This window comes from Spermophilus citellus (genome assembly GCF_964194105.1).
Source record: "Spermophilus citellus genome assembly, chromosome: 18".
Taxonomy (NCBI): Eukaryota; Metazoa; Chordata; class Mammalia; order Rodentia; family Sciuridae; genus Spermophilus; species Spermophilus citellus.
Genome location: NC_138200.1, coordinates 11566974 through 11592849, shown reverse-complemented (window position 1 = coordinate 11592849; position 25876 = coordinate 11566974). Strand labels below are relative to the sequence as shown.

General features: G+C 52.6%; 2 protein-coding genes across 2 annotated transcripts; both read right to left on the bottom strand.

Moving 5' to 3' along the window:
* Nucleotides 1-1116: 1116 nt before the first annotated feature.
* On the bottom strand, nt 1117-12651 carry KCNN4 (potassium calcium-activated channel subfamily N member 4). The gene is made up of 9 exons (XM_081274676.1): nt 12354-12651; nt 9407-9502; nt 7683-8104; nt 6509-6644; nt 4398-4508; nt 4159-4277; nt 3806-3875; nt 1611-1778; nt 1117-1175 (listed from the first exon to the last, which is right to left on the bottom strand). The coding sequence occupies exons 1-8, from the start codon at nt 12510-12512 to the stop codon at nt 1614-1616; spliced, it is 1278 nt and encodes a 425-aa protein (XP_081130802.1). The 5' UTR covers nt 12513-12651; the 3' UTR covers nt 1117-1175; nt 1611-1613.
* An 11084-nt stretch (nt 12652-23735) lies between these two features.
* Nucleotides 23736-25436, bottom strand: LYPD5 (LY6/PLAUR domain containing 5). Its single transcript, XM_081275324.1, has 4 exons — nt 25310-25436; nt 24735-24911; nt 24407-24553; nt 23736-24186 (listed from the first exon to the last, which is right to left on the bottom strand). Exons 1-4 carry the CDS (start codon nt 25371-25373, stop codon nt 23927-23929), a joined length of 648 nt encoding a protein of 215 aa, XP_081131450.1. The 5' UTR covers nt 25374-25436; the 3' UTR covers nt 23736-23926.
* Nucleotides 25437-25876: the final 440 nt, after the last annotated feature.

Below are 25876 nucleotides of genomic sequence, written 5' to 3'. Positions count from 1 at the left end.
ACAGGGCTCTGTGGCAGCCCCCTTCCTTTTCCTGTCTGAGCCCCGACAGACGCCTCCTGACCAGAAGTGAAACCAGTATGAGGGTGGCTTGGGCTCCTACTAAGTGAATGAGTCATCCTCTTGGTTCTAGTGAGACCCGGATAGAAGGGGGCTCGGCAGAAAAGCAAGAGCAGCCACACATTGGGTGTGAAAATCAGTCACAGTAATAACAACGATTCTCTCTCATGTATTTGGTTCTTACTAAATGCCAACCGTCTGTGCCACTTCCTGTTTTAATCTTCACAGCAGCTACGTGGGGAGGTAGTGCTATTTTATGGGCAAAGTAAATGTTCAGAGAGGTAAAGCCACTTTCCCTAGGTCACACTGCAAGTGTATGGCAGAACCAGGATGTGGAAACCCCCCCCCCCGCCCCATCTGTCTGAATTCAAGTCAAGGCTCTCTCCTAGCCTCAGATCTGGATGGGGTTGCTGAGGAGCACCCAACTTATAGAGCTGATAGGGCACTCAGGAGGCCTTTCTTATGTGGGGAAACTGAGGTTCAGACAGGGCAAGAGCCTTCCACAGGAGGATCTGCCAGTTTGGAGCATTTATAAAGAAACAGCAACTTCTGACTTTGTTTAACATTTATTACAAAGTATAAGAGCAGAGATCGGTGAGCTGTGTGCCCCTGGCCATTCCTCCCCACCAGGTATTCTCTGCAGTTCTGGAAAAAATAGTGTCCTCTTTGCTGTCCGCCAGGGGGCGCCGCCCCCTGCCTCCCAGACCCGGTTCCTTCAGCTCTTCCGGCCAGCGGTAACTGAAGCCTCCTAGCATCCTGGACTCTGGGCCCTTCCTGCCCTTCGCCCTGGGGAGCTGGAGTGGGTGGGGAGGCGCAGGTACCTCCACTTCTAACCGAAAGCCAGAGGTCCTCTATAGCAGCACAGTGAGAGTGGTCCTGATGGGGGCGTGGGGGGCAGCGGTGGCCATGTTCCCATCTGGGGTCTCTGGAGGTCCAAGGCTTCCCCTTCAGCCACATCCCCTGATGGCTCCTGCCATCGGAAAGTCAACCCACCCAAGGCGGCCCCCGTGGGTCCTCACACCTTGAGGTATTTTCTTCACAGGGCTAGGTCAGGAGTGGCAGGGGGGATGCCCTTGACCTCCATCTGGGGAAAGGAGCTTGATTGTCCTCCATGGATCCTGAGGGGAGAGAGAGAGAGAGAGAGAGAGAGAGATGGGTGGACTGGCAGTCGGACAGGAGAAGGACAGTGAGAGGGGCACTTACCAAGACGGAAGCCGACAGAAGCAGTGGGCGAGGCGGGAGGCAGAGGGTGGGCGGGCTGGCACCAGGAGACCAGGTGCAGGGGGCATTTGGACAGAAGCGCAGGCTGCACAGAGCTGGAGTGACCAGGGACAGGCAGAGAGAGAGAGACCAAGCAAAGAAGGAGGGGGTCACTGAGGGGCAGGAAGGAGACCAGGGGAGAAGGAGGGGCGCCCCCCTTTGCTCCCAGTCCAGCCCTGAACTCAAGAGTCCTTTCCTCCTGGCAGAGCCCAAGAGAAAGTGTGGCCACATGACACCGGCCACAGGTCCCCTTCCTCCGACCTTTCTTCCTGTCCAAGTCCCAGCCCCCTCACCAGCTACGTGGCCTCCTGACTGGCTTCTGGGAGCTGCTGTGGCCCCAGGGCAGTGCCCAGCAGCTCGGTCAGGACGTCCAGTTTCCCTGCCAAGGCATCGATCCGCTTCTCCAGGGCCCGGTGTGAGCTGCTCAGGCCCAGCTGCAGGTCACACAGGATCATGTGCATCTGGATGAGACGAGAGGGTCAGGTGTCAGGGGCTGTCAGGGGCTGGGGTGGACTCCTCCCCACTCCAGCACTGATGAGTCCTTACTGACCCTTGAAGATTATCCTCAGTTATAATTGTTGCCCTTTCTTAATCACCCAAAGCCCAGAACCTCTTAAAAGCCACAGGGAGCAGGAATCCTGTTCCCACCTTATAGCTGAGGAGACTGAGGCACAGAGCACCTAGAATAGGACCTGACACATAATAAATGCTCATTAAATACCTGTGCAATTGACAGGTGTGGCTTCGAAATCCTGACAGCCCATTTACTGCACTCCCAAACTGGGGATTCACAGTCTGATTCCCGAGGCTTTGTGAGCTTTCTTTTTCTTTTTTAGGTGCTGGGAAGTAAACCCAGGGCCTTATGCATACAAGGCAAGCACTCTACCAACTGAGCCATATCCCCAGCCCCTGTGTGAACTTCCTATGGGAATTACTGAATGTTGTGTTTTAAATTCAATAATCTTCAGAAATGACAACCGGCCCGTTCTGGCAGATCCGGGCCATCACCTCCTCACTGACACCTGCCATGCTGTTTTTTTAAAAATATTTTTAATTGTAGATGGGCACAATACCTTTATTTTATTTATTTAGTTTTTTTTTTTTTCTTTTAATGTGGTGCTACGGATCAAACCCAGTGCCCCACTCGTGCCAAGCAAGCGCTCTACCACTGAGCCACAACCCCAGCCTGGCCATGCCGTTTTGGGGCCTGAATCTGTGACTGTGTTTACCATGGCATTGGTGCCAAGAGCCACTGTTTGAACTGTCGTGGCCTAATGAGAAAAAGCAAAGGCCACCACATTAAGAAAAGGTGCCACGAACCAGACCAAGGGCGAATGACGTCACTGTCCCTCAGCACTGGTGGAATCAAATGGTTTCTGCAGAAGGGAGCGAGCCAGGTGAGACACACCTAGGCTGGCAGTCAGCCTGGCCCAGCACGGGGCCCCTTCAACAGTGAGCATCCCCTTCACAATGGATTGAGTTTTACTGAAACAATGTCACCTGTATTCTTGTCAGTGATCCTAAGTTGAATTTTGCCATCTATGTTTGTTCTTGATTTGTAAATTTGCTTTGGTTTTATTGTGTAAGAGTCATTGTTGGAAAGAATTTTATATCCGTCCACATGTAAGTAACTTGATAATAAAGATAATTTGAAATCAAACACTGGGGTGGTTGTTTTTTTTCCCCCGGTACTTGGGATGGAACCCAGTGCCTCACACATGCTAGGCAAACACTGTACCACTGAGCTACACCCCCAGTCCTTTTTAAAAATTTTGTTTTGAAATGGTCTCACTAAGTTGCTGGAGCTGGCCTCAAATTTGACATCCTTCTGTCTCAGCCTCCCAGGTCACTGGGATTACAGGCGTATGCCACTGTGCCTGGCACAATTTTATTTTTTTTAAGTTCAGAAGAGGATCTGAATTTTACATAAATATAAGTAGCTTTGTTCTGCTTTATTCCTTTCTTCATTCCTTCAACCATAAGCCTTTACTGATCACCTGCGTGTGCCAGGCTCCTGCCAAGGGCCCCTCACCTTCCTTTTTTTTCCTTTGGTACTGGGGATTGAACCCAGGGGCACTTTACCACTGAGCTACATCTCCAGGCCTTTTTATTTTTTATTTTGAGACAGTCTTACTAAGTTGCTTAGGTCCTCATTCATTTGATCCTCCTGCCTCAGCCTCCCAAGTTGCTGGGCTTATAGGCGTGTGCCACTGCACCTGGCAATACTATATTATTATTATTATTTTGGTACCAGGGATTGAACCCAGGGGCATTTAACCACTGAGCCACATCCCAGCCCTTTTTGTATTTTATTTGGAGACAGGGGCTCACTGAGTTGGTGAGGCTGGCTTTGAACTTGTAACCCACCTGCCTCAGCCTCCCAAGCCACTAGGATGTGTGTGGACTACCGTGCCCAGCAAAGATCCCCTATTTTAGAGCCAGATGTCCCTGCCAGAGGCCCAGCCTCCCCTTCTTCCAGACCTGGTACCTTGGAGATGTCCACCATGGAGTTCACTTGCTCTCGGAGCTTTCGGTGTTTCAGCCGCACCTGTCGGAACCTGGGGGGGGGGAAGCTGGGAGTCGGTTTTCCTACAACCTGGTCCCCAGCTGGCCTTAGCTGAGGGGTGCGACGAGGGGAGCAGAAGAGCCTGAAGGTGCAGAGGAGCCCCCACTCTGCAGCGGCCCAAGACTCCGGGCCCGCAGACGCATCCAGCCACATCCAGACCGAGATCCCCAACATTTGCTGAGCGAGACCACACGTGGGTGTCCTGACCTGGACACGCATGGGCATGCACACACACAGCCACGCAGACAGGGGACAGGACACACAGCTGTCCTCACGTGTGGATGGCGGCCAGCAGCTTGCGCTGATGCCTGCGGGCAGCCCTGGAGTCCTTCCTGCGCGTGTGTTTGTAGTACATCCAGGCCTCCTGCAGCAGGCGGGCAGCCGACTCCTTCATCTGGCAGCAGGGGGCACAGAGTCAGTGGACACAGACCCGAGGGCTCTGCGAAGGGGGCACTCCCGGGGGCTGGCACGGGGAGGGAAGGGCCATGCTCTGGGTGGCCCGCGCCCAGCCTACCTCTTTGGCATAATGGATGTCCATCATGAAGTTGTGCACGTGCTTCTCCGCCTTGTTGAACTCTAGCTTCCGGGCCACCACGGCCACCAGCAGGGCTGTGCAGCACACCCCCTGTGGGCACAGCAGGCACTGTGGCGAGGCTGTGGGGCTCTGGGAGCCAGCCCTGTGCCACCAACCCTCTCTAAAAACCTCCCAGCAGTCACAGGGGACAGGGACAACCATCCCCAGGTGACAACCGGAAAAGAGGCTCTGAGAGGAGAGCCAGGGACCCACAGCCCAGAGCGCCCACAACAGGGTCAGGAAGTGCACGTGTCCGAGTCCAGAGGCTCTGCACAGCGGTCACACCCCACCAGCATGGCCTCTTTCATATCGGAAGAAGAGCTGGCCCGAAGGGGCAGACTGCGGGCTCCCTAGGGGCCCAGTCTCACGACTCATTCTTAGTCGGCCATCAGGCCCCTGGGAGTGTCCCTCACACTCCTGAGGTCTCTTCTCAACTCATTTCCCTCCAGGACAATCTTCAGCCCAGCCCCCCACTCCCCCTGCTTGACCCGCGGGAGTCCTGACACCCTATTATGACCTTGTGCCCCTCACTCTGAACCCCACCTGGGCTCCCACTTCCCTAACTTCTCAGCCTGGCTCTGGAGGCCTTCTTCGGCCCAGGCCTCAGCCCAGGCTGTGCTCTCCCTCACCTGCCTGAGTGCTCTCCGCTGAACCCTTTCCTGGGCCTTCAGGGGCAGGTCAAATCCTTGCTGCTCCGGGGCCTCTGCCCTCTCTCCCTGGACTTGGAATGAACCCTCCTTGGAAGCTCCCGGTCCCGGATCTCAAGTCTCAATCACTCAGAGCGGTTCACTGGTCACCAACACGGGCTCCCAGCACTGCCTAGTCCAAGCCCAGTTCTGAGCAAGTCATTTATCTCTCAGTATTTCCATTTCTTATCTGAAAGTGGGCACGCCCTCTGTGGAGTGTCACTGTGAACTCCATGAGTTGACACCTGGCAAATGTTTGGGGCAGAGACTGGCACAGGTATGTCCCCAGTAAAAGTAAGCCATCATCCACCGCACAGTGGAACCCTGGGCCAGGAGGGGGCTGTGAGCCTCACGTGCCTGGTCTCTCTGGGTCTCAGTTTCTCCTTCTGTCAGGTGAAGGAGGAGGGCCCATTCAGCCCCAAGGGGCCTGGCCCTTTGGGAGCATTTTCCTGGCTAAGTCTCTGCCCCTCTTTCCTTGTCCTGAAGACTCACCACTGGGGTGGGGGTGGGGGCTCACATTTCCCTGCCCCCCATCCCTTATCCCAATGGACCCAGGGCTTAGGCATTCAACATGTCCTCCCTAGGACACCAGAACTGGAGGCTCAGATGTGGGAGGGCAGAGGGAGCCAGATCTTGTGGGGAGATGAAAACCAAGGCATTGGGGGCCGGGCCCTGGAGTGAGAGGGGCTGTGGTGCGAAGGAGCTGGATGTCTGGGTTCAGCAGGAAGCTTGAGCCTGGGGCTGAGGCAGCTGTGTGTCTGGGACCAGTTATGGTAATGGTGCTCTCCCAAAGTCCCATTTACTGAGCTCTTCCTGTGTGCTAGGCACTGTTTGAAGCCCTTTACATGGTTTAACTCATGTAATTGTCTCAGCACCTGATGAGGAGTACACCAGCATCGGCATCCCCATTTTACAAATGAGGAAATTGAGGCCTGGAGATTTTGCAGCTTGCCTAAGATCCCCAGCTGAGAAGCAGAAGTGGAGATTTGAACCCTTGAAGCCCGGTCCCAAAGGCATGATCCTGGTGATGACCCTAAGCCCTTGATAAAGATTAAGAGACCAGATTCCCAGGTTCTAGAAGCAAATGGGCTGGGAAATCAGGGGTCGGGGGTCCCTGGGGCGGGAACAGGTCCTAGGATCATGGTCTATGGTCCTAGGTTCTGGAGAGAGCAAGAACTTAGTGGCTGGATTCCTTGGTCTCAAAGAAAATGGTTTTGTGTCTGGGTCCCTGAGAGGGGATAAGGTTGGGTGGGGAACAAAATTTTCATGGGGTGTCCCTGAGAACCTGTGCTGGCTCCATGGTTTCCTGGGGCTCTGAGGATAAGCAGTTTGGAGGGGGCAGGGTGTCTAGGGACTTGGACTCACCATAACTCCAGTGCAGAGACAGACAATCTTGCCCCACATGGTACCTGGCACCACATCCCCATAGCCAATGGTCAAGAACGTGATGGGGATCAGCCACAACGTGTCTGAGAGGTGCCCAGTGGCATTAACAGCCTGCCTATGGGAAAGGATAGGTTAGTTCTGAAATCCCACCCTAGAGATGTCCAAGATGTTTGCTCCCCTCCACCCGCCATGTGCTCTCCCTCCCCATCCACACCTAGTCCCAGGATGAACCTGGGCAGTAAGTTCTAGGCTTTGGAGAGCCTCCTTTCTGCTATGCTTAGCCACTCTGGGATGTGGGATTTGAACCTGAGTCTGGCCAGTTCCAAAGCCTGCATCGAGGCGGTCAAGGGGTTGGCACAGAGTGTGTGGCTAAGGACTGAGAGGGGACTGAAACCCTGCCTGAAGTCAGATCTGACAGGGTTGCACTCACCAGGAGAAAGGAGTACCTTTTTCTAACTTCCACAAAGGTGCTGCATGGCCTACAAGTGGTCCTATAAAACCCCAAAAGGTGGAATTCTAAAAAATCTGTCCCTTGTTGAAGATCACCAGGTGTGGTGGCACTTGCCTGTAATCTAAGTGACTTGGGAGGCTGAGGTAGGAGGATTGCAAGTTCAAGGCCAGCCTGGGCAACTTAGCCAGACCCTCTCTCAAAAATAAAAATAATAATAATAAAGGGCTGGGGATGTTGCTCAGTGGTAGAGCACCCCAGGTTCAATCCCCAGTGTGACAGAACAAAATAAAAACCCTGAGTTTTATACAGTTTCCAGGTGGCAGCCAGGACCCAATACCCTGCAGGGACTTTCCAGAATAGCTGCAAACACCTCCTTTCCAGGCTCACAGCAAATTCCTACAGGACCTCTGTGCTAATTTGGTACAGCTGTCCCCTTCCTCCAAGGCAGATACAACTGGTAGCCTGGGTTTGGAGGCTGAGCAGGTGCCCGGAAGTCGGAGATGGGAGAAGGGGAGCCAGAAGGGTGGGCTGCCTGGGGTCTGGGGGGGGGCAGGCACTGAAGGTCATCTGTGGAGCACTGGCTTGTACTGCTGTGTGGATGGGGACGTGAGCAAGGATGGAAACTGACCTGTCCCCACCGTTGGCATCCACCTGCACCACTCCGAGCCACCCGCCTCCCTCCCTATGCCGCAGGACCCTCACCTCTCCGCCACCGACAGCACCCAGGCTGTGGTGAGCCAGAGGCCAAGCGTGAGGCCGAGCAGCAGTCGGCCCGGGTGCGTGTTCATGTACAGCTTGGCCACGAACCAGTGGCGGAAGCGGACCTGGTTGAGAGCACCGATGCTGCGGTAGGACGCGTTGAGCAGGACGCCGCTGCGCAGGAGGACCGCGCGGGGCACCAGGTAGAGGCGCAGCAGCATGGCTAGTGACAGCAGCGCCTCCCCCTCGTCCAGGAAGCCCGGCCAGGGCTGCGTCCCCTTCTCGCCCGACCCCGTCGCGCACGGCGGGCCCCGCACGGGTGCAGGGTGCAGCCCGCACACCGCTAGCTCCAGCACGATCTGCGCCGCCTGCCGCGGAGTTAGCGCCACGCGCCAGTCCCGGAGCCCGTTGTCAGTCATGAACAACTGCCGGGAAGAGCGACAGGGAGGGGTCAGGTGCAGGCCAGGCGGCCCGCCCGCTCTGCACCCCGAGATAAGGTGGGGCGTCTGCTGGGCCCTGGAGAGAGAGATAGCAGCAGGGCGCCGAGCTGGACAGGGCTGGGGAGGGAGCTGGGCAGGATCCGAAGACTTCTCTCCACTTTCTCCACCAACCCTTAGTTTCTGCCCGCTTCCAGAACTTTCATGAACATTCAATGAACGCAGGCTGTGTGCCCGGCCATGCCCTATATGCTGAGGATTCGAATCGAACAAAACAGAAACCTCTTCCTCTCTGGAGTTTATAGGCACATTCCTGAGGCGGCTTTTAATCCTGTTCTGGGAACACATGTAGTAATTGTTCTAGCAATAACATCAGGGGAAACAAGAGTCAAGATTTATGGGGCACTTCTCCCCTTTATGTGTTGTGCCTCAGTAATGCTATGACACAGTGAAAGGGATAGTACCTCCATTTTATAGATGCAGCAACCGAGGCCCAGATGCTTCAGGTGGGCGGTGGCACACTTAACTATTGCTGAGTGCTGATGCTGTGGCAGCCAAAGCCAGTTAACTATGGCTGTTATTTTTATTCATTTTTTGCAATGCCTGAGATGGAACCAGGGCCTTTGGTATGCTATGCAAGCACTCTATCACTCAGCTACGCTCCCAGCTCCTCTAACACCTGCAATTAATGAGAATGATAATCTGTACCCTTTTACTAAGTACCTCTCATGTGCCAGGCACTGCACAGGGGCATTGCCATGCATGACCAATAATTCTAATTTTAAGGCCATGGTATAAGGAGAGAGGAAATGGGGCAATAGGACCTGGGAAGATGGGTCTGGGGAGACAGGAAGTGGGGGCATGAGGGTGCAAAGAGTTCCTCCATCTGGGGGAATATTGAGACAGAGATGGGGAAATCAGGGGCAGGTACTAGCTAGGACCTTAGGTGACTTGCAGCTGGAATTAGTGGGAACAAAGATGGAAGACAGATCTGGGAGGCTAGGCCTGGAGTAAGGTGGCCTGGGGCAGAGTTCAGCTGGCAGGCAGCAGGGCTGGAAGGGTAGGACTCTCTGCATCAGGAGTGTGTAAGGGGGAGACCAGGGGCTGCTGGTGGGGGAAGGGCCAGGGCTGCCCTGGGAGGTTCTGTCCTACTGTCCTTCTTAGTGGGCAAGGGTGTGAATACATCAGAGGGTGGAGGAGCTTCAGATCAGGAGGAGAAGGTAAAACATGTGGGCTGAAAGGGCACATGGGGTTTAGGGTTGCAAAGCTCAGGGGTAGCAATGACCCTACCTGGATCTCTTTGGCATGGAAGGCCACGATCAGGCAGAGGAGCAAGATGGTGGAAATGCTGATCATGCACTTGACCAGGAATAGGTAGAGGGCCCACTGTGGGAAGGATAGAAAACAGGTGAGGTCCAGGTCTCCACCAGTCCCTTGTACCTTCCTTGGAAACCACCATCCCTTCCATTCCCCATTTCCTAGCCCCTAGACCAGTCACTCCTGGTGGTTTCAGTTCCAGAGACGTCTCAGAACCATTATGTGGCCCCCAGGGAGATGCTGTCTTCCTTCCCAACTGGACAGCCCTGTTCATCCTCCTTTGTTCTTTTCCCTGGATTCAGACCCCTGAAGGGAGACCTTGAAGCTCACATGCTTTGTTATTCTCCTGTCCCTTTCCAGTAAAAAGTACTGCCTGGGTTATATGTGTGGAGCGTCTAGAAAAAGACCTCTGGCCTCCCCTTCACTCCTACCCACCTGATCCTGCCCTAGAATCAATGTCAATGCCCACCCAATTCCAGAAGAGATTAGAAACCACCATTCAACCCCCCAAACATGACACTCTTCCCTGCTATCTTCCATGAGACTGGATCCTTGAGACCCCAGCCCCAGATCTTAGAATGCCCCCCAGTTCTGCCCCCTGCACCTCCTCCTCCCCTCTCTCCTGGCTCCAAGCCCAGGGCAGATCTGGCTGGAAGCACAGGGCCTCCAGAAACCACGAGAACTCTTTTTTCCTCTCTTTGTGTGACAATACCTTGGAGGAATCTAGAATTCTAGAGGGAGGGATTTAGAGGGGACTGCTGAATTCCCTAAGAAGGGTTGGTTCGGGGTATACTGTCAGGAGAAGGGGCCACCTGGGCTCCCCCCCTGAGCCCTGCACCTGTTTCTCCTAAGGCTGCCAGCTCCCCTGGTTGGACCTAGGCCAGGGCTCCGCCTCTGAGCAGGGGAAGAGGGCCAGTTTCCTGCCCCGGGGGGCCTCCCCCCATCCCCTCCCTGAACAATGGTGCTGTTGTCCCTAGCCCTCCCCCACCCCTTCACCCTTCCAGGGCTCCCTGGTTCCCTGTCTGTCTTCAGTGTGTCTCAACCTCATCTCATTCAACAGCACCCCCCTCCCCACACTGCAGTGCACCTCTCTGGTGGCCCTCTCTACTCTCCCATTGAAACTGTCTCTACTTGGACCCTTACCCCTCTGAATTCCCCTTTCTCTGGGGATGGTTGTTTTGAGATCTGTCTTTCTGGTGGACTTTCTGCCTCTCCATATGGATTTCTCAGTGATTCCCAAGCTCTATTTATATTGGTGGCTGTCCCTCTCTGTCCCTTACTGCCTCTTTGTCTCTGTCTCTGTCTCTCTCTCCATTCCTCCCCTCCCAAGCCAAGACACCTATCATTTTTAAAAAAATATTTTGTTGTAGCTGGACACAATACCTTTATTTTATTTATTTGTTTTTATGTGGTGCTGAGGATCGAACCCAGTGCCCCACACATGTGAGGCAAGCGCTCCACTACTGAGCCACAACCCCAGCCCCAAAGACACCTATCTTGTTCCCCTGTCCTTCCCAGGCTTTGGCGCCTCTTCCTGCAGCCCCTCTCCCAGGACGGCAGGTGTCTGGGACCTTGCAAAATGAGCTCATTAGCTGCGATGGAGGTGCAGAGGGGACAAGGAAGTATCAAGGGAGTCACTGAAAGGAAGCGGAGGAGGGCCCGCTGCTTGTGTGAGAACTGCGGATCAGGGATGCAGCAGTTTTCCCAAGGTCCCACCCATGGACTGGACGCAGTGGCAGGTGGTGGAGGGAAGGAAGAAATGTGAGGTGAGGGCAGGGAGGAAGAGAGTGGGGTAGGAAGGACCCCCTTGCCCCTTCCCATCTGCCAGGCTCCCCTGCCCCACCTCCCCTGCTGGGCGCGGTGCTGAAGTGTGGGAGCGCCGCGTAGGCCCCGGCCATGCTTCCTGTTGGCATGGGCTTCGGCTGCCCCACCTCCTCACTGCCGCTGCCCTCTCCCTGGCCGCCTGGCCAGAGGAAGCTGGCCTGCCTTGACCTCCGTGTGGCTGCGGGTTCCTCCAGAGCTGCCCACTCCCCCATCCCCAAATCTATCGCTGAGCTTACGCATCCCTGTCTTAGCAGCCCTGGCAACAACCCTTCGCCCAGACAGGGCTTCAACCTCTCCTTTCCTGTGGGCAACGCCGTTCCCCCTTAAGCCACTGATTCAGACCCTTGTCCTCCATCTGTCCCTATCACTGCCCGGACCAGGGCTGGAATGTGCCCGTAGCCTGCTGAGACCTGTTCTGGCCCCACCTACCCCCCTCAGAGTCAGCCCTTTCCCCCAAAGAAGTGTGGGCGCGCCTAAGCTCCTTCTCCCTCAGACTCCTCTCCCGGGGACCAAGGAGTTCAGGCTACACCAACCTGCCTCTCACTGCCTCCCAGGTGAGGAGTACGCGGATCTGGGGGAAGCTGGGCTTCTAAGTGACGGTGATGGGGACAGGAGGTGCTTTCCACTTCCCACCCCCACCCCGGTCACTGTTCTGGGCTCTGCCCCTGGCAGTCCGGGCACTGGGCGAACGTTAGCGGTTAGATAAGGAGCCGCGCCTACTGGAAGCCTTTCTCTCCACCCTCCCTTCACCGAGGCTGGGGCCATGGGGTCAGCCTTCCTCTGACCTCCACGGGGCCTGCACCTCCAGGGGTCTGGTTACAACCTTTTCAAGGACTGAAACGCTGTGACCCCTGTTCCCTCCCCAGCTCTTGCAGGGAGAGACCCCCACATGGAACTCCCCAAGGTCTCAGGAGCCAAGGCCCCAAGTCTCCTCCTCCCTAAGACCCAGAGATCCAGAAACTCACCCCTCCTCCCTCCCACCCAGGGTCCAGCTCCAGCCCCTTCCCTCAACCCAGGGGTCCGACCCCAGCCCTCTCCTCTCAGAGCCGGGGTCCAGGCCCAGCCTCCCATGCCCCGGCGCGAAGGCTGCACTCACCGGGCACCCCCCAAACCACAGCATCTCCGCGTGCAGCACCATGAGTCCGATGCCAATTCCCGCCAGCGCCAGCGCCCAGCCGGCCAGCCACTTCTCCTGCTCCAGCAGGCGCTTTCGCCGCCGCAGGGCCCCCAGGCCAGACACCAGCTCCCCGCCCATGGCCCCTGAGGTCTTGGGGCTCAGCCAGCTTCCTGCCCAGGGTCCCCCACCTCGTAATACGCAAATGGCAGCCACTTTGGCTTCCAGGCGGGCGGCCGGCTCTGCTCGCACTGGGGCTTTGGCTCCGAGGCACCGCGGAGCCCTGTGCCCTCTGGGGAGTGGTAACGTTGGCGGCTGGGCAGGGCGGGGAGGGGCAGGGGAGGTCCCTGGGTAGGGGGAGGCTCCCCAACCCCCCTTTCCAGACTAAGGAGGGGCTGGGGTGTGTCTTGGGGCAGAGCTAGAAAGAGGCATCCATCCACGTGGGAGAGACACACACTGCCACACAGGGGCTGTGACCCAAACGGTCTGCACCTTGTGATACCACCTACACCCACCACACCCAGACACCACAGGACACCCCCCCCCTCCCCGGCCAGAGAGGGAGCCTAACACACTGGGGCCCGCAACACAACCTTCAGAGTGACTCACAACTCCCCACAAACTGAAATCTGCAACCACACCCAGACACCACACACATGGTGTGACACACGCCGGCACTTAGCAAGGCAGGCAGTGTCCCCGGCCCACACGGCCACCCAAATATTGTCCCCACACAAGCACAAGCATTACATTCAAAACTGCCACAATATTCTCTGACACAGTCACACCCAGACATCGCACCTAGGGCATTGCCTATCTGTAGCCACACAAACAGAACAAGCACTACACAAACACACAATACGTATTGACACAGTGATACCCAAACGCCACTACACCCAACACATACAAGGCACTCGTGGTGTTCCGCACTCCACACACCCATGTAGCAACACCCAGTACACACAAACACACAACACCTAGGCACACGGCCATGGCACCCCCCAGCCACCCAGCTCTAGAGAAACACACACTGACACACATCGCAGTGCGTGGCCACGCCAACGCACATGCTCATGAGGATGATTCACAACACACACTGATTCACCCGGACACACAATATGCCCCAGTGTACAACGTGGTTCAAATGCAGGGTCAGAGACCCAGATCAATGGATGCCTGCTGAGACAGACACAGGACGATACCCTCAGGGGACCCAAGCAGCACAATGTATCCTTTCCTTTTTTGGTACCAGAGATTGAATTTGGGGATACTTAACCACTGAGCCCCATCCTTGGCCCTTGCTATTTTTTATTTTAAGACAGGGTCTCATTAAGTTGCTTGGGGCCTCACTAGTTGCTTGAGGCTGGCCCCAAACTTGCAATCCTCCTGCCTCAGTCCCCCATACTGCTGGGATTACAGGCGTGTGCCACCACACCTGGCCAGACTGGTACATCTTGACCACACCAAACACAAGCGGGGATGATGCCCCTGAGGTGGAGGGATTATGCCCCAAATGTAACACACGCCATCCCCTCTGACCCACAAGCCACAACTGAGCGTCACATATGACACCCACACATGCTGTATTCCAAGATGTGTGGCTGCACAACCACAAAGCATATACAGTCATATGTAAACATATGGCGACACAACACACTGACCCATTTCCCAAGAAAAACAACCTTTCACAAACAACCACCCGTCACATAAAACACCAGATGTGACCCCACTGATTGCAGTCCACACCAGGGCGACAACAAGACCACCCAGGACCCCAGACAAGCTCATCCACAACCACACAAACACAGCACACCTTGAGTGTTCCTTGGCAGGGAAGGGAGAGGCCCCCAACAGGGCATACACCCGGATGTAAGATGCAGGGTCGCAACGCTGAGTGATACACAGTGTTACACACACCAGTTCCACAAAGAGACACAACACACAATGACACACAGCAGCAAATGCGGTGCAGTGTGACCCATAGTGACTCCCAGATCCATGTGCAGCAGGGAACACATATGTCCACACACTGTGTCTGCACACAAATCAGAACCCACCCACGGTGACACAGGGACACACTGATGTGGTCACTCAAAACACACAGCAGCGCACACCAACCTCACCATGCACGGGACTCCTGCTCTCCGAAGAGTGTGTAGAAATAAGTGGTAGCGCGCTTGCCTGGCATGCGTGCGGCCCGGGTTCGATCCTCAGCACCACATACCAACAAAGATGTTGTGTCCGCCGAGAACTAAAAAATAAATATTAAAAAAAAAATTCTCTCTCTCTCTCTCTCTCTCTCTCTCTCTCTCTCTCTCTCTCTCTCCCCTCTCTCACTCTCTCTTAAAAAAAAAAAAAAAAGAAATAACCCTTCTCCCTCCCGTGTCCTGTGCCACTCAGGACCCAGGACCTGCCAGCCACAGGGAAATCAAACACTCGCGGACAGACGTCTGGCACCACACCAAGGCAACCCACAAGGACACACCCAGAGACACCAAACCACACACACAGACACGCCCGGTGACAAAAACACAACCCCTGGGGGTGCCTTGCCATAGGGCCGGGCACACTGTTCCTGATTACCACTCGGTGACATACACGCGGCCAGCGGCGGGAGAAAGATGGAGACACACCCAGGCGCACCCAGACACCGCACTCTCCTTGGAGAAAGTGCAGCCACCCGGCGGGCAGGCGCTCCTGCTCCTGGAGAAAGTCTGTGGCCGCCAGGCCTGTCCCAGCCTGGCTGCCCGCACCCTCCCTCGGCACCTCTCCTACCTCTTCCTGTCCCTGGCTCTCACCTCTGACTCCTTCCTCAACTTCTCCTGCTCTGGGCGCCTCTGGATTCGTCTTTCTCTCTCCTGGGTCTGTCTCTGTTAAGGCTCCCTCTCTAACCATGTCCCTGTCCATCGGTCTGTTTCCATTGCCTCTCCATCTCCCTGTCTCACTGTGTCTCAGCCTCTTTGTGTCTCTGGGTCTCCCTTGTATCTCTGTCTGGGTCTCCTTCTTTGGTCCCTGGTTTTCTATTTCATTCTCTCTCTCTCTCTCTCTCTCTCTCTCTCTCTCTCTCTGCACCTCTGCATTCACCATTGTCTGTGTTTCTCTCTCTCTCTCTCTCTCTCTCTCTCTCTCTCTCTCAGGATTGAACCCAGGGGCACTTGCCCACTGAGCCTCATCCCCAGCCCTGTTTTGTATTTTATTAGAGACAGGGTCTCACTGAGTTGCTTAGCGTCTCACCATCGCTGAGGCTGACTTTGAACTCATGATCCTCCTGCCTCAGCCTTGGGAGCTGTAATTTTTTTGTTTTGAGACAAGGTCTTGCTAAGTTGCTTACAGCCTCATTAAATTGCTGAGGGAGGCTGGCCTTGAACTTGCTATCCTCCTGCCTCAGCCTGCCAAGCCACTGGAATGACAGGCACGTGTTGTCTGTTTTTCTACCTGTCTCTGCTCGACATTCTGTCCCTAGGATTATTTTCCTGTCTCTGTTTCTTGCTGAATTGAGGTCTCAGTCACTTTTTTTCTGTCTCTGTCTCACTCCCTACCTCCAGGTCTCCCTTTGCCCCACCCCCCAGCTTGTCTTTGGGTTTCCCTCTGCTCTTCATTGGCTCCCCTGTGGACAGCCCCGTTCCTTCCAACTCTATCCGGGTCCCATTGAGGAGCTGAGGCCCAGAGATACATTATGACCCATCTAAGAGTCAAAAGCCACAAAACAGCTCCAGCTTCTCCACAGCTTCTGTCCCCACCTTCAGGTACTTTTGAGAAACTGACAGAGACTGACCCAGAGGGTGGGAGAGGACAATCAGAGAGACTGAGTGGGACAGCCAAGAGGGATGTAGGAATCAAAGCGGGGGGAGGTCAGCTCAATGGTAGAGTGTGCTTGGCATGCACAAGGTCCTGGGGTCCATTCCTGGCACCACAGACACACAAGACAGGAACAAGGAAAATCAAAGAGATGGAGGGAGAAGGGACTCAGAAGTGAAGAGAAAGAAAAAACTAGAACTTTTGTCTCCAAAGAGACCACAACTAAAAAAGAAAAACAGGGAAGACTGGACAAGGGAGAGGCCTGAGCGGGCAGCCCTGAGGGTCATGGTGGGAAGGGGACCTGCCTTCAGCTGCTGAAGTTCTGGGCAGCAGGGTTCCGTGGGTAGGAAACAGCACTACCAGCCAGGCTCTCCAGCCCAGGGAGGGGCGGTGGGGGCCGTGACTCAGGGCCCCAAAGCTTCCTGTGACTCAGCCTCATCCCAACCCTGAAGGGGGGAGTGGAGGGAGACGGGGTCTCTGTAAAGAAAGGGAGAATGAACACCAGAGGATCTCAGTAAGAGAAGGGACCAAGGAGGGCCTGGGGCCTGGACGCCTGAGTCCCAGGAAGGGGGGCTGGGGGCCTGGACCCCTGGGTCTGAGGGAGGAGGGCCTGGGGCCTGGACCCCTGAGTCCAAGGGAGGAGGGGCTGGGGCCTGCACTTCTGTGTCAGAGGGAAGAGGGAACTGGATCCCTACTCCTGGTCCAGGAAGACTAGAAGAACTGATTTAGAAGTTCCCAGGGCTTCTCCCTGGCCTGGTCCCAGCTGCCCCACCTTCAACCTAGCCCCATCTCCGGGCCTGGAAGGAACCCAGGTGCCTTAGGGCCCAGCCGGAAGGGGCCAAGGACAAAGAGTTGTTTAACTGGGAAGGGTGGTGGAGGGGACTGAAGAAGAGGGTGTCTCAGTGGAAAGGTCAGTTGTCGCCCAGGGCTGGTGCAGGGGAAGGCGGCAGGGCTGAGCCTGGGGGGAAGACATCCTGAAAGTCAGAGGCCTGTGGGGGCCAATCCTCCAACCACTGTCTTTGGGACCTTGGCATTGGCGGGCTCAGGGGAATAAGGAGACTCCCACCTTGTGGTGGTTTTGGGAACTGCAGACCCTCTGTTTACCCAGTTCTTGTAATGGAGCCTTCCTGAGTGCCAGGCACTCTCTGTTCTAAGAACTGGGGAATATCATGATTAACAAAGTAGGCAACAGACCTGCCCTCGTGATGCTTCCAGGTTCCGGAAGCCAGACCTCGTGGTTAGTTGACCTCAGTCTCTCATTTTCACTCAGTCTGTCACTGGACTGACTTCTCTGTTTCTCTCTTGGTCTGAATCTCCAAGAGCATGCCTTCCTCCTTTTTCTTTCTTTCTGTGTTTATTGATTTCCCCCCTTTTTTTTGTCTGTGTTTCCCACCAAATAAGAATCGTGTAAGTTATTATACTAAATGCATACATATGCACATGTACACACACACACACACACACACACACACACACACACACACAAAGTCCTAGAGACTTTAGTTTGTCTGGATGTGAATCTTAGGGAGGAGGGCTGGAGCATGCCTCCTGGGTCTGAGGGAGGAGGGGCTGGGGGCTCCTCCTCCCCAGACTTTACCCTGCATGGGATCTAACATACATACAGCCTGCTTTAGAGAGAGACCTGAGTTCAGTCCAGCTGCTGTCCCTAGCTGGGTGTCCTGAGCCTTGTGAAATGGGGATGATAATTATGCTACCTCTGTCACAGGGCTCCTTGAGGATAAGGTGAGGTACACTGTCAGGAGCCTGCAACACAGGACCTGGGATGTATTTAGCACCTGTGGTACATTGGGTCCCAGGCTGGCTGCTAATGGTTCCTTCCCTGGCTGTCCTGGCATGTGTCTTCTCCCACCAAGAAGTATAGTCCCCTCTCCTTCTGTCTGTCTTTGATGAATAGAATGTGGCATAAATGATGCCAGCTAGTTCCAGGTCCAATTGTCAAGAGCACAAGAAACTTCTGTTTTTGTGCTCTTCAAACTTTAAAGCCACCATGCTGTAAGGAAGCCCAAGCTAATCCCTTGGAGAGGGACTATCAGAGGAGAATCAAGGCATCCTGAGCAAAACCTCCAATCTAGCCCTCGCAGAAAATAGCCACATGAGTAACCTCATGAGACAGACCAGAAGAAGGGCCCAGCTAACCCTCAGAGTCATGAGAAATGATACTTTTTTGTTGTTGATTTTAAATACTAAGTTTTAGAGTGGCTTGTTATACAATAGTAGCAAATAGTATATTCTTCTGTTCACTTCTGTATGTTTGAAGTTTTCCACAACAAAAGGGTACATATATGAACATGTGTGTACATATGTGTGTATACATAATACATATATATACATATGAATCAATAATGGAAATTGCACTCCATGAATTGTAGCCAGTACAGTTTTGCTTCTGTTTGCTGCAGAGTCTTTCCAGTAAATCTCTGCTTGTCTTTTACATTTCTTGTCTCTCTCCATCTCTTTCTGGGTGTTGACGACTACCTTGCCCAACCTCTCTTCCCTGCCTTCCACTTGGGTCCTCCCATTGGCTTTTTGGCTGATCCTCCAACAGGCCACGCTATTTCTACCTCAGGGCCTTGGCGTTTTCTGTTCCCTGAACCTCTTCATGTGTCATTCCCTTTCTTTAGTTCTCTGCTCAAATATACTCTCTTTCTTGATAATCCCTTCCAGAATGGTCTCTTTCATCCCCTTATACATCCTCTGTCCCATTTCATTGTCTTATCTTCATTATAGAAATTATAACCATGTAAAGTGACTCTATTCTTTCCTTCCTTCCTTCCTTCCTTCCTTCCTTCCTTCCTTCCTTCCTTCCTTCCTTCCTTCCAATTGAAGCCAGGGGTGCTTTACTACTGAGTCACATCCCCAGCCTTTTAAAACAATTTTCATTTTCTTCAGGGTCTCACTAAATTGCTTAGGGCCTCGCTAAGTTGTCGAGGCTGGCTTTGAACTCACAATCCTCCTGCCTTAGCCTCTGGAGTTGCTGGGATTATAGGCATGCACCACCATGCCTGACAACCTTATTTTCTTAATTGTCTAGTTGTTTAGGGACAGAGATTGCTATTCCAGCGTATAGAACAGTGCGTGGCATGTAGGGATGCTCAAGGAATATTTGTTGAAGTAATACTCTCTTTTGATGATACCGAATGACTCTTCTTTGACTCCAGGTGGGAAGGATGCGTCTCTCCATTTTCCACCTCTTGTGCCCCATTAGTCAAGTTGCTGTCTGTGGTTCTGAGACCCAACACCATGGATCTGTCCTTGGTGCTGACCCAGGCTTCCAGTTTCCTTAAACTAGGGAGGGTGGGGGGATCTTGGGAAGGGGCAGTGTCACCTGTAAGACCCAGGCACTGAATCCTTTGCATAACTGAGGAAGGGCAGACATCCTGAGTGCCCAAGGGAGGGAGCAAACGGGTCACTGAGAGTTGCGTGGGGATTTGAACTCTCTTTCATCTATTCACATATATGTATGCACTTACACGGTGGTTCCTTAGTATCTGCAGAGGATTGATTCCAGATCCCACCCCGCCTCCTGCCCAGGATACCCAAATCAGGGATGCTCAAGTTCCTTATATAAATGATGCAGTATTTGCATATAACCTATGCATATTCTCTTGTACACTTCAAATCATCTCTAGGTTATTTATGATGCCTAATCCAGTGCAAATGATTTATATACGATCTGCAGTTGATCGAATCCACAGATGAAGAATCTGTGGATACACAGGGTTCACTATATATGAGAGCTTCAACCACAGAGAAATAAAGAGTACAATAAACTTCCAGGAATACATTTTAAAATACCTTCTATGCTTCCAGCCGCTTCCTCACTTTCTATGTTATTTAAATGCAAATCTCAGAAATTATATCATTTAATTATATGTTGTATTTTAAATTATTTGCTTTCTGTTGAGATATGACATACCTAGTAAAATCCACAAGTCTGAAGTGTATAAACTGGTGCAGTTCTACTTACATGGAGATTCGTGTGGCCCCTTCTCTAGGTGACTCCATCTTCTCAAAAGGTCCTTTTACACCCTCTTCCAGAGATAGCAAGCATTTTGAACTTCTGTCACCAGAGTTTTAAAAGTCACAATATGGAAATCCAGAGAACTGGGTTCTAGCCTTGGCTTTGCTATTGACACTATTATTTTTAATGAATATGTCATATGTGCAGAAAGTACATAAAATAAGATGGGCATGGTGGCACACACCTGTAATCCCAGCTGCTCAGAAGGTTGAGGTAGAAGGATTGCAACTTAGCATGTTCAAAATGCAAAATAAAAAGGGCTGGGGCTGTAGCTCAGTGGTAGAGCACTCCTGGGTTCAGTCCCCTGTACCCCCCCCACCCCCAAATAGAAACAAGTTTCTAAAGGCCTCAGACATGGGTGAGGTCAGGAGGATCTGAAATGACAGGATCTGTCAAATGTTCCAAGAAAATGGCATCAGCACCTGCTTGGCTTCTGGTGGGGGCCAGAGGCTGCTCCAATTCATGGCAGAAAACAGAAAGGCAAGCCAGTTCATGCCAAGAACACAAGGCACACAGGATGGCCTTGTCCTGTGATAACCCACTCTCACCAGAAGGCCTCAGGTTCTCCTTAGGACCTAATCGCCTCTCAGAGGCCCCAAACACTGCACTGGGAATTAGCATTCAGCATGAGATTTGGAGAGGACAGACCTTCTAGGAATGAACTCTTGGGTCATTTTACTAAGTAAAGACCACCAGCCAGCTGAGGGCAAAGAAAACATGGGATGAATAATAGAAGAAGGAAATTAAACACATCAATGTTGACCTTGTGACCAGTTATGGGAATGCAAGCTGTAGCAGCTACATTTCTTTTCCTTGGCTTCCCCCTTCCTTCCTTTTTAAAAAATATTTTCATGTATATGTTCATCTATTAATTTATTTTAGTATTGTTTCTTCTTTCCTTTTATTGTTTTATATAAGGATTGTAGTAGGTCGTGGCCCTTGTGGTGGTGTTTGTTTATTTTTATTTTTTACTACTGAGCTACCTCCCAGTCTTGTTTTATTACTATGTTTTTTAAAAAATATTTTCAGTTGTAGGGGCTGGAGTTGTAGCTCAGCGGTACAGTGCTTGCCTGGCATGTGTGAGGCACAGGATTCGATTCTCAGCACTACATATAAATAAATAAAGGTCTATCAACAACTAAAAAGAATTTAAAAAATATTTTCAGTTGTAGATGGACACAATACTTAAATTAATTAACTAACTTATTGATTAATGTGGTGCCAAGGATCAAACCTAGCGCTTCACACATGCTACAACCCCAGCCCATATTATTATGTTTTTAAATTTTGAGACAGGGTGTCGATAAATTACTGAGGATGACCTTGAACTTGTGATCCTCCTGCCTCAGCCTCCTGAGTGGCTAGAAGTATAGGCAGGCACCACTATACCTAGTTGGTCCTTGTGTCCAGACATCAAAATTTTGTCAATAGAATCCATGCTTTTTCTCTGCTGTCTCCTTTGCTCCATCAAAACCAAATATTTCCTGCACATTATGAGACAACAGTAATTATTTGTTGAAAGAGTAGTACAAAAAATGGCTATAGATGACCACAGATTAAGATGACAAGACATGTATGTGAATGGGGTAGACAAAAATAAATGGTATGCAAGTTTAACTTCAATCAGAATATAGATAATAAAATATTACACATTCCCTGCTAATTCAAAACCAATCAACAAATACAGACCATGTCTTCTGGATCTTTTAGTCAATCCCTTTCTTTCTTTTCTTTTTTGGTATTGGGGATTGGACCTGGGGTGCTTTACCATGGCATTACATCCCAGCTGTTTTTAATTTTTATTTTGAGAAAGGATCTCAACGAAGTTTCCCAGGCTGACCTTAAACCTGCAATCCTCAAACCAGGCACGGTAGGGTACGCCTGTAATCCCAGTGGCTCAGGAAGCCAAGGCAGGAAGATCATGAGTTCAAACCCAGCCTCAGCACTTTAACAAGGACCTACTCAGTGAGACCCTGTCTCAAAATAAAACATGAAAAGAGGCTGGGGATGTGGCTCAGTGGTTAAGCACCCCTGAGTTCCATCCCTGATACAAACAAACAAACAACAAAATTGCAGTCTTCCTGCCTCAGACTCCTGGGTACCACTCCATTTGTTAGTCAATTTTTTTTTTTTTTTTTTTTTTTAGTACTGGGGATTGAACCCAGAGTTGCTTCACCACTGAGCCACACCCCCAGCCTCCTTTTATATTTTATTTTGAGGCAGGGTCTTGTTGAGTTACTTAGGGCCTTGTTAAATTGCTGAGGCTGGCATTAAACTTGCCATCCTATATCAGTCTCCCGAGTAGCTGGGATTACAAACCTGCAGCACCATGACCTGCCAATTCTTTTCTTTAATATGTTTCCTAAAATTTAAGAGTTCATGTGAGAAGATGACTGACTATTGGAAGTCTTTACCCATTTGCTCCTTTAGTTGTAATTAAATACATAATTTTTAAGAAAGGTTTTTTGTTTTTCTCTTTGCCTCTTTCTTCATTTGCCTTTTCTGCACCAAAAAAGCTTTCTTTCTATCTATCTATCTATCTATCTATCTATCTATCTATCTATCTTTCTATCTATCTATCTATCTTTTTGGTGATGCTGGGGATTGAATCCAGGGCCACACACATATTAGGCAAGCACTCTACCACTGAGCCATGTCCCCAGTCCCCCAAGAAAACTTTTTAAATCTCTTAAACCTTTTATGGAAAATAATGTACATATAGAAAGAGCTCAAATCATAAGCAAACAGCTCAATAAATTCTCAGATCAAGTAATACAATGCCTGAGTCCCCAGGAACCTCTGTATTCCCTCTTCTAGTCACTAATCCCCATGGATAATCACTATTCAGATTTCTAATTTCATATGTTAGTTTGCAAACTCTGACAAAAAAGTTTTTTAAAAATTAATTAATTAATTAATTTTATTATTATTTTTTGGTACCAGGGATTGAACCCAGGGCTGCTTAACTACTGAGCCACATCCCCAGCCCTTTTTGTTTTATTTATTTATTTTTAAAATTTTAAGTCAGGGTCTCACTAAGTTGCTTAGGGCCTTGCTAAGTTGCTGAGGCTGGCTTTGAACTTGCAATCCTCCTGCCTCATCTTCCTGATCTGCTGGGATTACAGGCTTGCACCACCATGCCCAGCCATTTAATTTAATTTTTCAATACTGGGGATTGAACCCAGGGGCACTTTAGCTCTGAGCTACATCCCTGACCCTTTTAAATTTTTATTTGAGACAAGATTTTGCTAAATTGATGAGGCTGATCAAGAACTTGTGATCTTCCTGCCTCAGCCTCCTGAGTAGCTGGGATTTCAGATACTCCCATGAGCCACTGTGTGGAGCTGCTGATGATATTAACAGAGACAGCATCATGGATCCTTCCTAGCACTGTGACTGGGTTCTAGAGGAAGAGCCTGGGAAACTGTCACAGGTTCCTGTAGTAATGGCTATTGTCAGAATTGCTCCTCGGTGGGGCAGAGTGTGACTGTTTCTTGGGGTGCTGGTGACTGGGTCCAGTTTCTTCCAGGCTGGCTAACCAGCCCTGGGCAGGGTGGTGGTAGGCAAGCAGGAGGGAGAGGGAGGTGGATGGTCATGGCCAGAGGGACAGGGGGTGCTGCTCTTGTTTTGACATCATTTTCCAGCCGGGGCTGAAGCAGTGAGGAGAAGGAGGTGTGTGTACCCTAGCCAACATGGGGGGGGGGGGGCGGAGGAACTATATGGAGAGCCAGAGGGGTCCTCCCAGAGAACTGACCAGAAGAGGGGCTAGGAGGGCCAGGGTCATGATGTGGGGCACCCGGGGAGGAGCAGCAGCTGTAGGGGTGTTGAAGGTCTGGGTCACGGAGTCCCTGTTGCAGAGATGTCCTTCACAGCAGGCGCCTTGGAGGTCAATGGCTGTCCAGGGGCTGGTGGTGCCCATGGTGGTGCAGGAGGGCCGGTGGCAGGTTCTGATGTACACAGGGACTGAGAAATTGCCTGGGGTGGGCAGTCAGAGGGATCAGAACCAGAGAGGCAGGTGCACCTGAGCCTCCACCCTAGAGGCCATGGCCAGTGCCACGACTTCAGTGCTTTCTCCATCGGCCCTCATCTCAGACTGGGGCTGTCTCCCTGTCAGGCCTGTCTGGTGCCTCTGCCCTGAGACCCGCCTGGCCTCCACATCCCTGGCCCAGGTCCATGCCCCCTTCCAGCCCCTCACCGGTGGTCATTCGGCCATTGCCCTGGAAACAGACGCTCTGGTCCTGGTGACACTGGACCCGTCGGGACTTGTCAGGAGAGCAATCCTCGGGGTGGATGCCCACGCAGGCGTAGCACTCGGTGCCGCTGAGCCTCGGTGGGTCGGGTGCTAACAAGAGAAAGTAGAAGCGCATCCAGGCAGTCGTTCCCAGGTACGGTACCGCGGCTGCGCACTGCACGGGGTGCCCGCCGAGCCCACAGGGCAGGCTGGCGAAGGGGCGCGACCGCCGCGGGTGCTCAGCGGAGGCCACGCCCCACCCGGCCTCCGACCGCCCAGCCCGGCTTTCCACCTTGACTCAGGTTGGGGATGACGTCATGGGTCACGAGGTGGTTGTTGCAAAAGTCTCCCACGCAGCCTCGCACCACCGAGAAGTCCGGCGGCAGCGCGTCTTGGTTGGACTGCATGGAGCCGGCCGTGGGTCCCGTCCAGCAGCCCTTCTTTACCAGGGTGACCGGTGCACGATACCCTGGATACGCGAGGAGGAGGGGCCTGGAGTTCAACTCTCCTCCTTCTCCCTCTCCCCCACCTCCGCCAGGCTCTTCTCCCCTGCTCCTCCCTCCCTCCTTCCCCTCTTCCCCACCTAATCGTTCCCTCTCCTCTCCCTCCTTTCCCACCTCCTTTTCCTACCTTCTCCGTTGTCTTCTCCCTCCCCATCTCTCTCTTGTGCCCCACTCTTTTCTCTCTCCCCTCATCTCTCCATCTGTCCCTATCCTTGGCTGCCTCGCTAGCAATTTCCCCTCCTTTCCTCTTTCCTCACTCCTTCCCTCCCCTCTCTCTCTCTAATTTCTCATTCCCGTTCCTCTCCCCTCTTCCTTTCTTCTTCTGCACGCCCTTCTCCTTTTCTAGCCTCTATGAGGCCCTCACCAGTGTCCAGGGACAGGACAACCTCAGAGCATCCGTGGGGACAGGAGATACTGGGGAACTTCATGTCACTGAGGTCAAAGGGCCCCGTGTAGGTGTGCTCAAAGCTGTAGCACTGCAGGGCTCTGGAACCTAGGAGGGGCGGAGGGGCGGGATCAGCAGGGCCAGGGCAGGAGCCTTTCCTAGGGACTCAGGGACCACACAGGGCCAGGCCCCTCCGCCCAGAAGGAAGCTGGGCCTTGATGCCCTGAGAGAACAGGGTCTGTTATTGCAGCCCGTCATGGTTGGGTCTGTGTTACCGCAGAGCAATGGCCTCTTTGCAGATTTTCCTCCAGTTTTTCCCTCCAAGTTGTTCCAGGTCTCCACCCTCATCCAGGAAGCCCTCTAAGACTTAGATAAGGGAGGAGGAAGTGATTCATTGCCTCTGTCCATCCCTCCCCAAGTAAGCACATTAGATACAGTAGCACTAAAAGACTTCCGAGGGGAAACAGGTGCCCCAGTTGAAGTCCAGTGAGGTGCAGTTTGGTGTGATAATCTCACACACAGCCAGCCCAGTAACACACACACAGA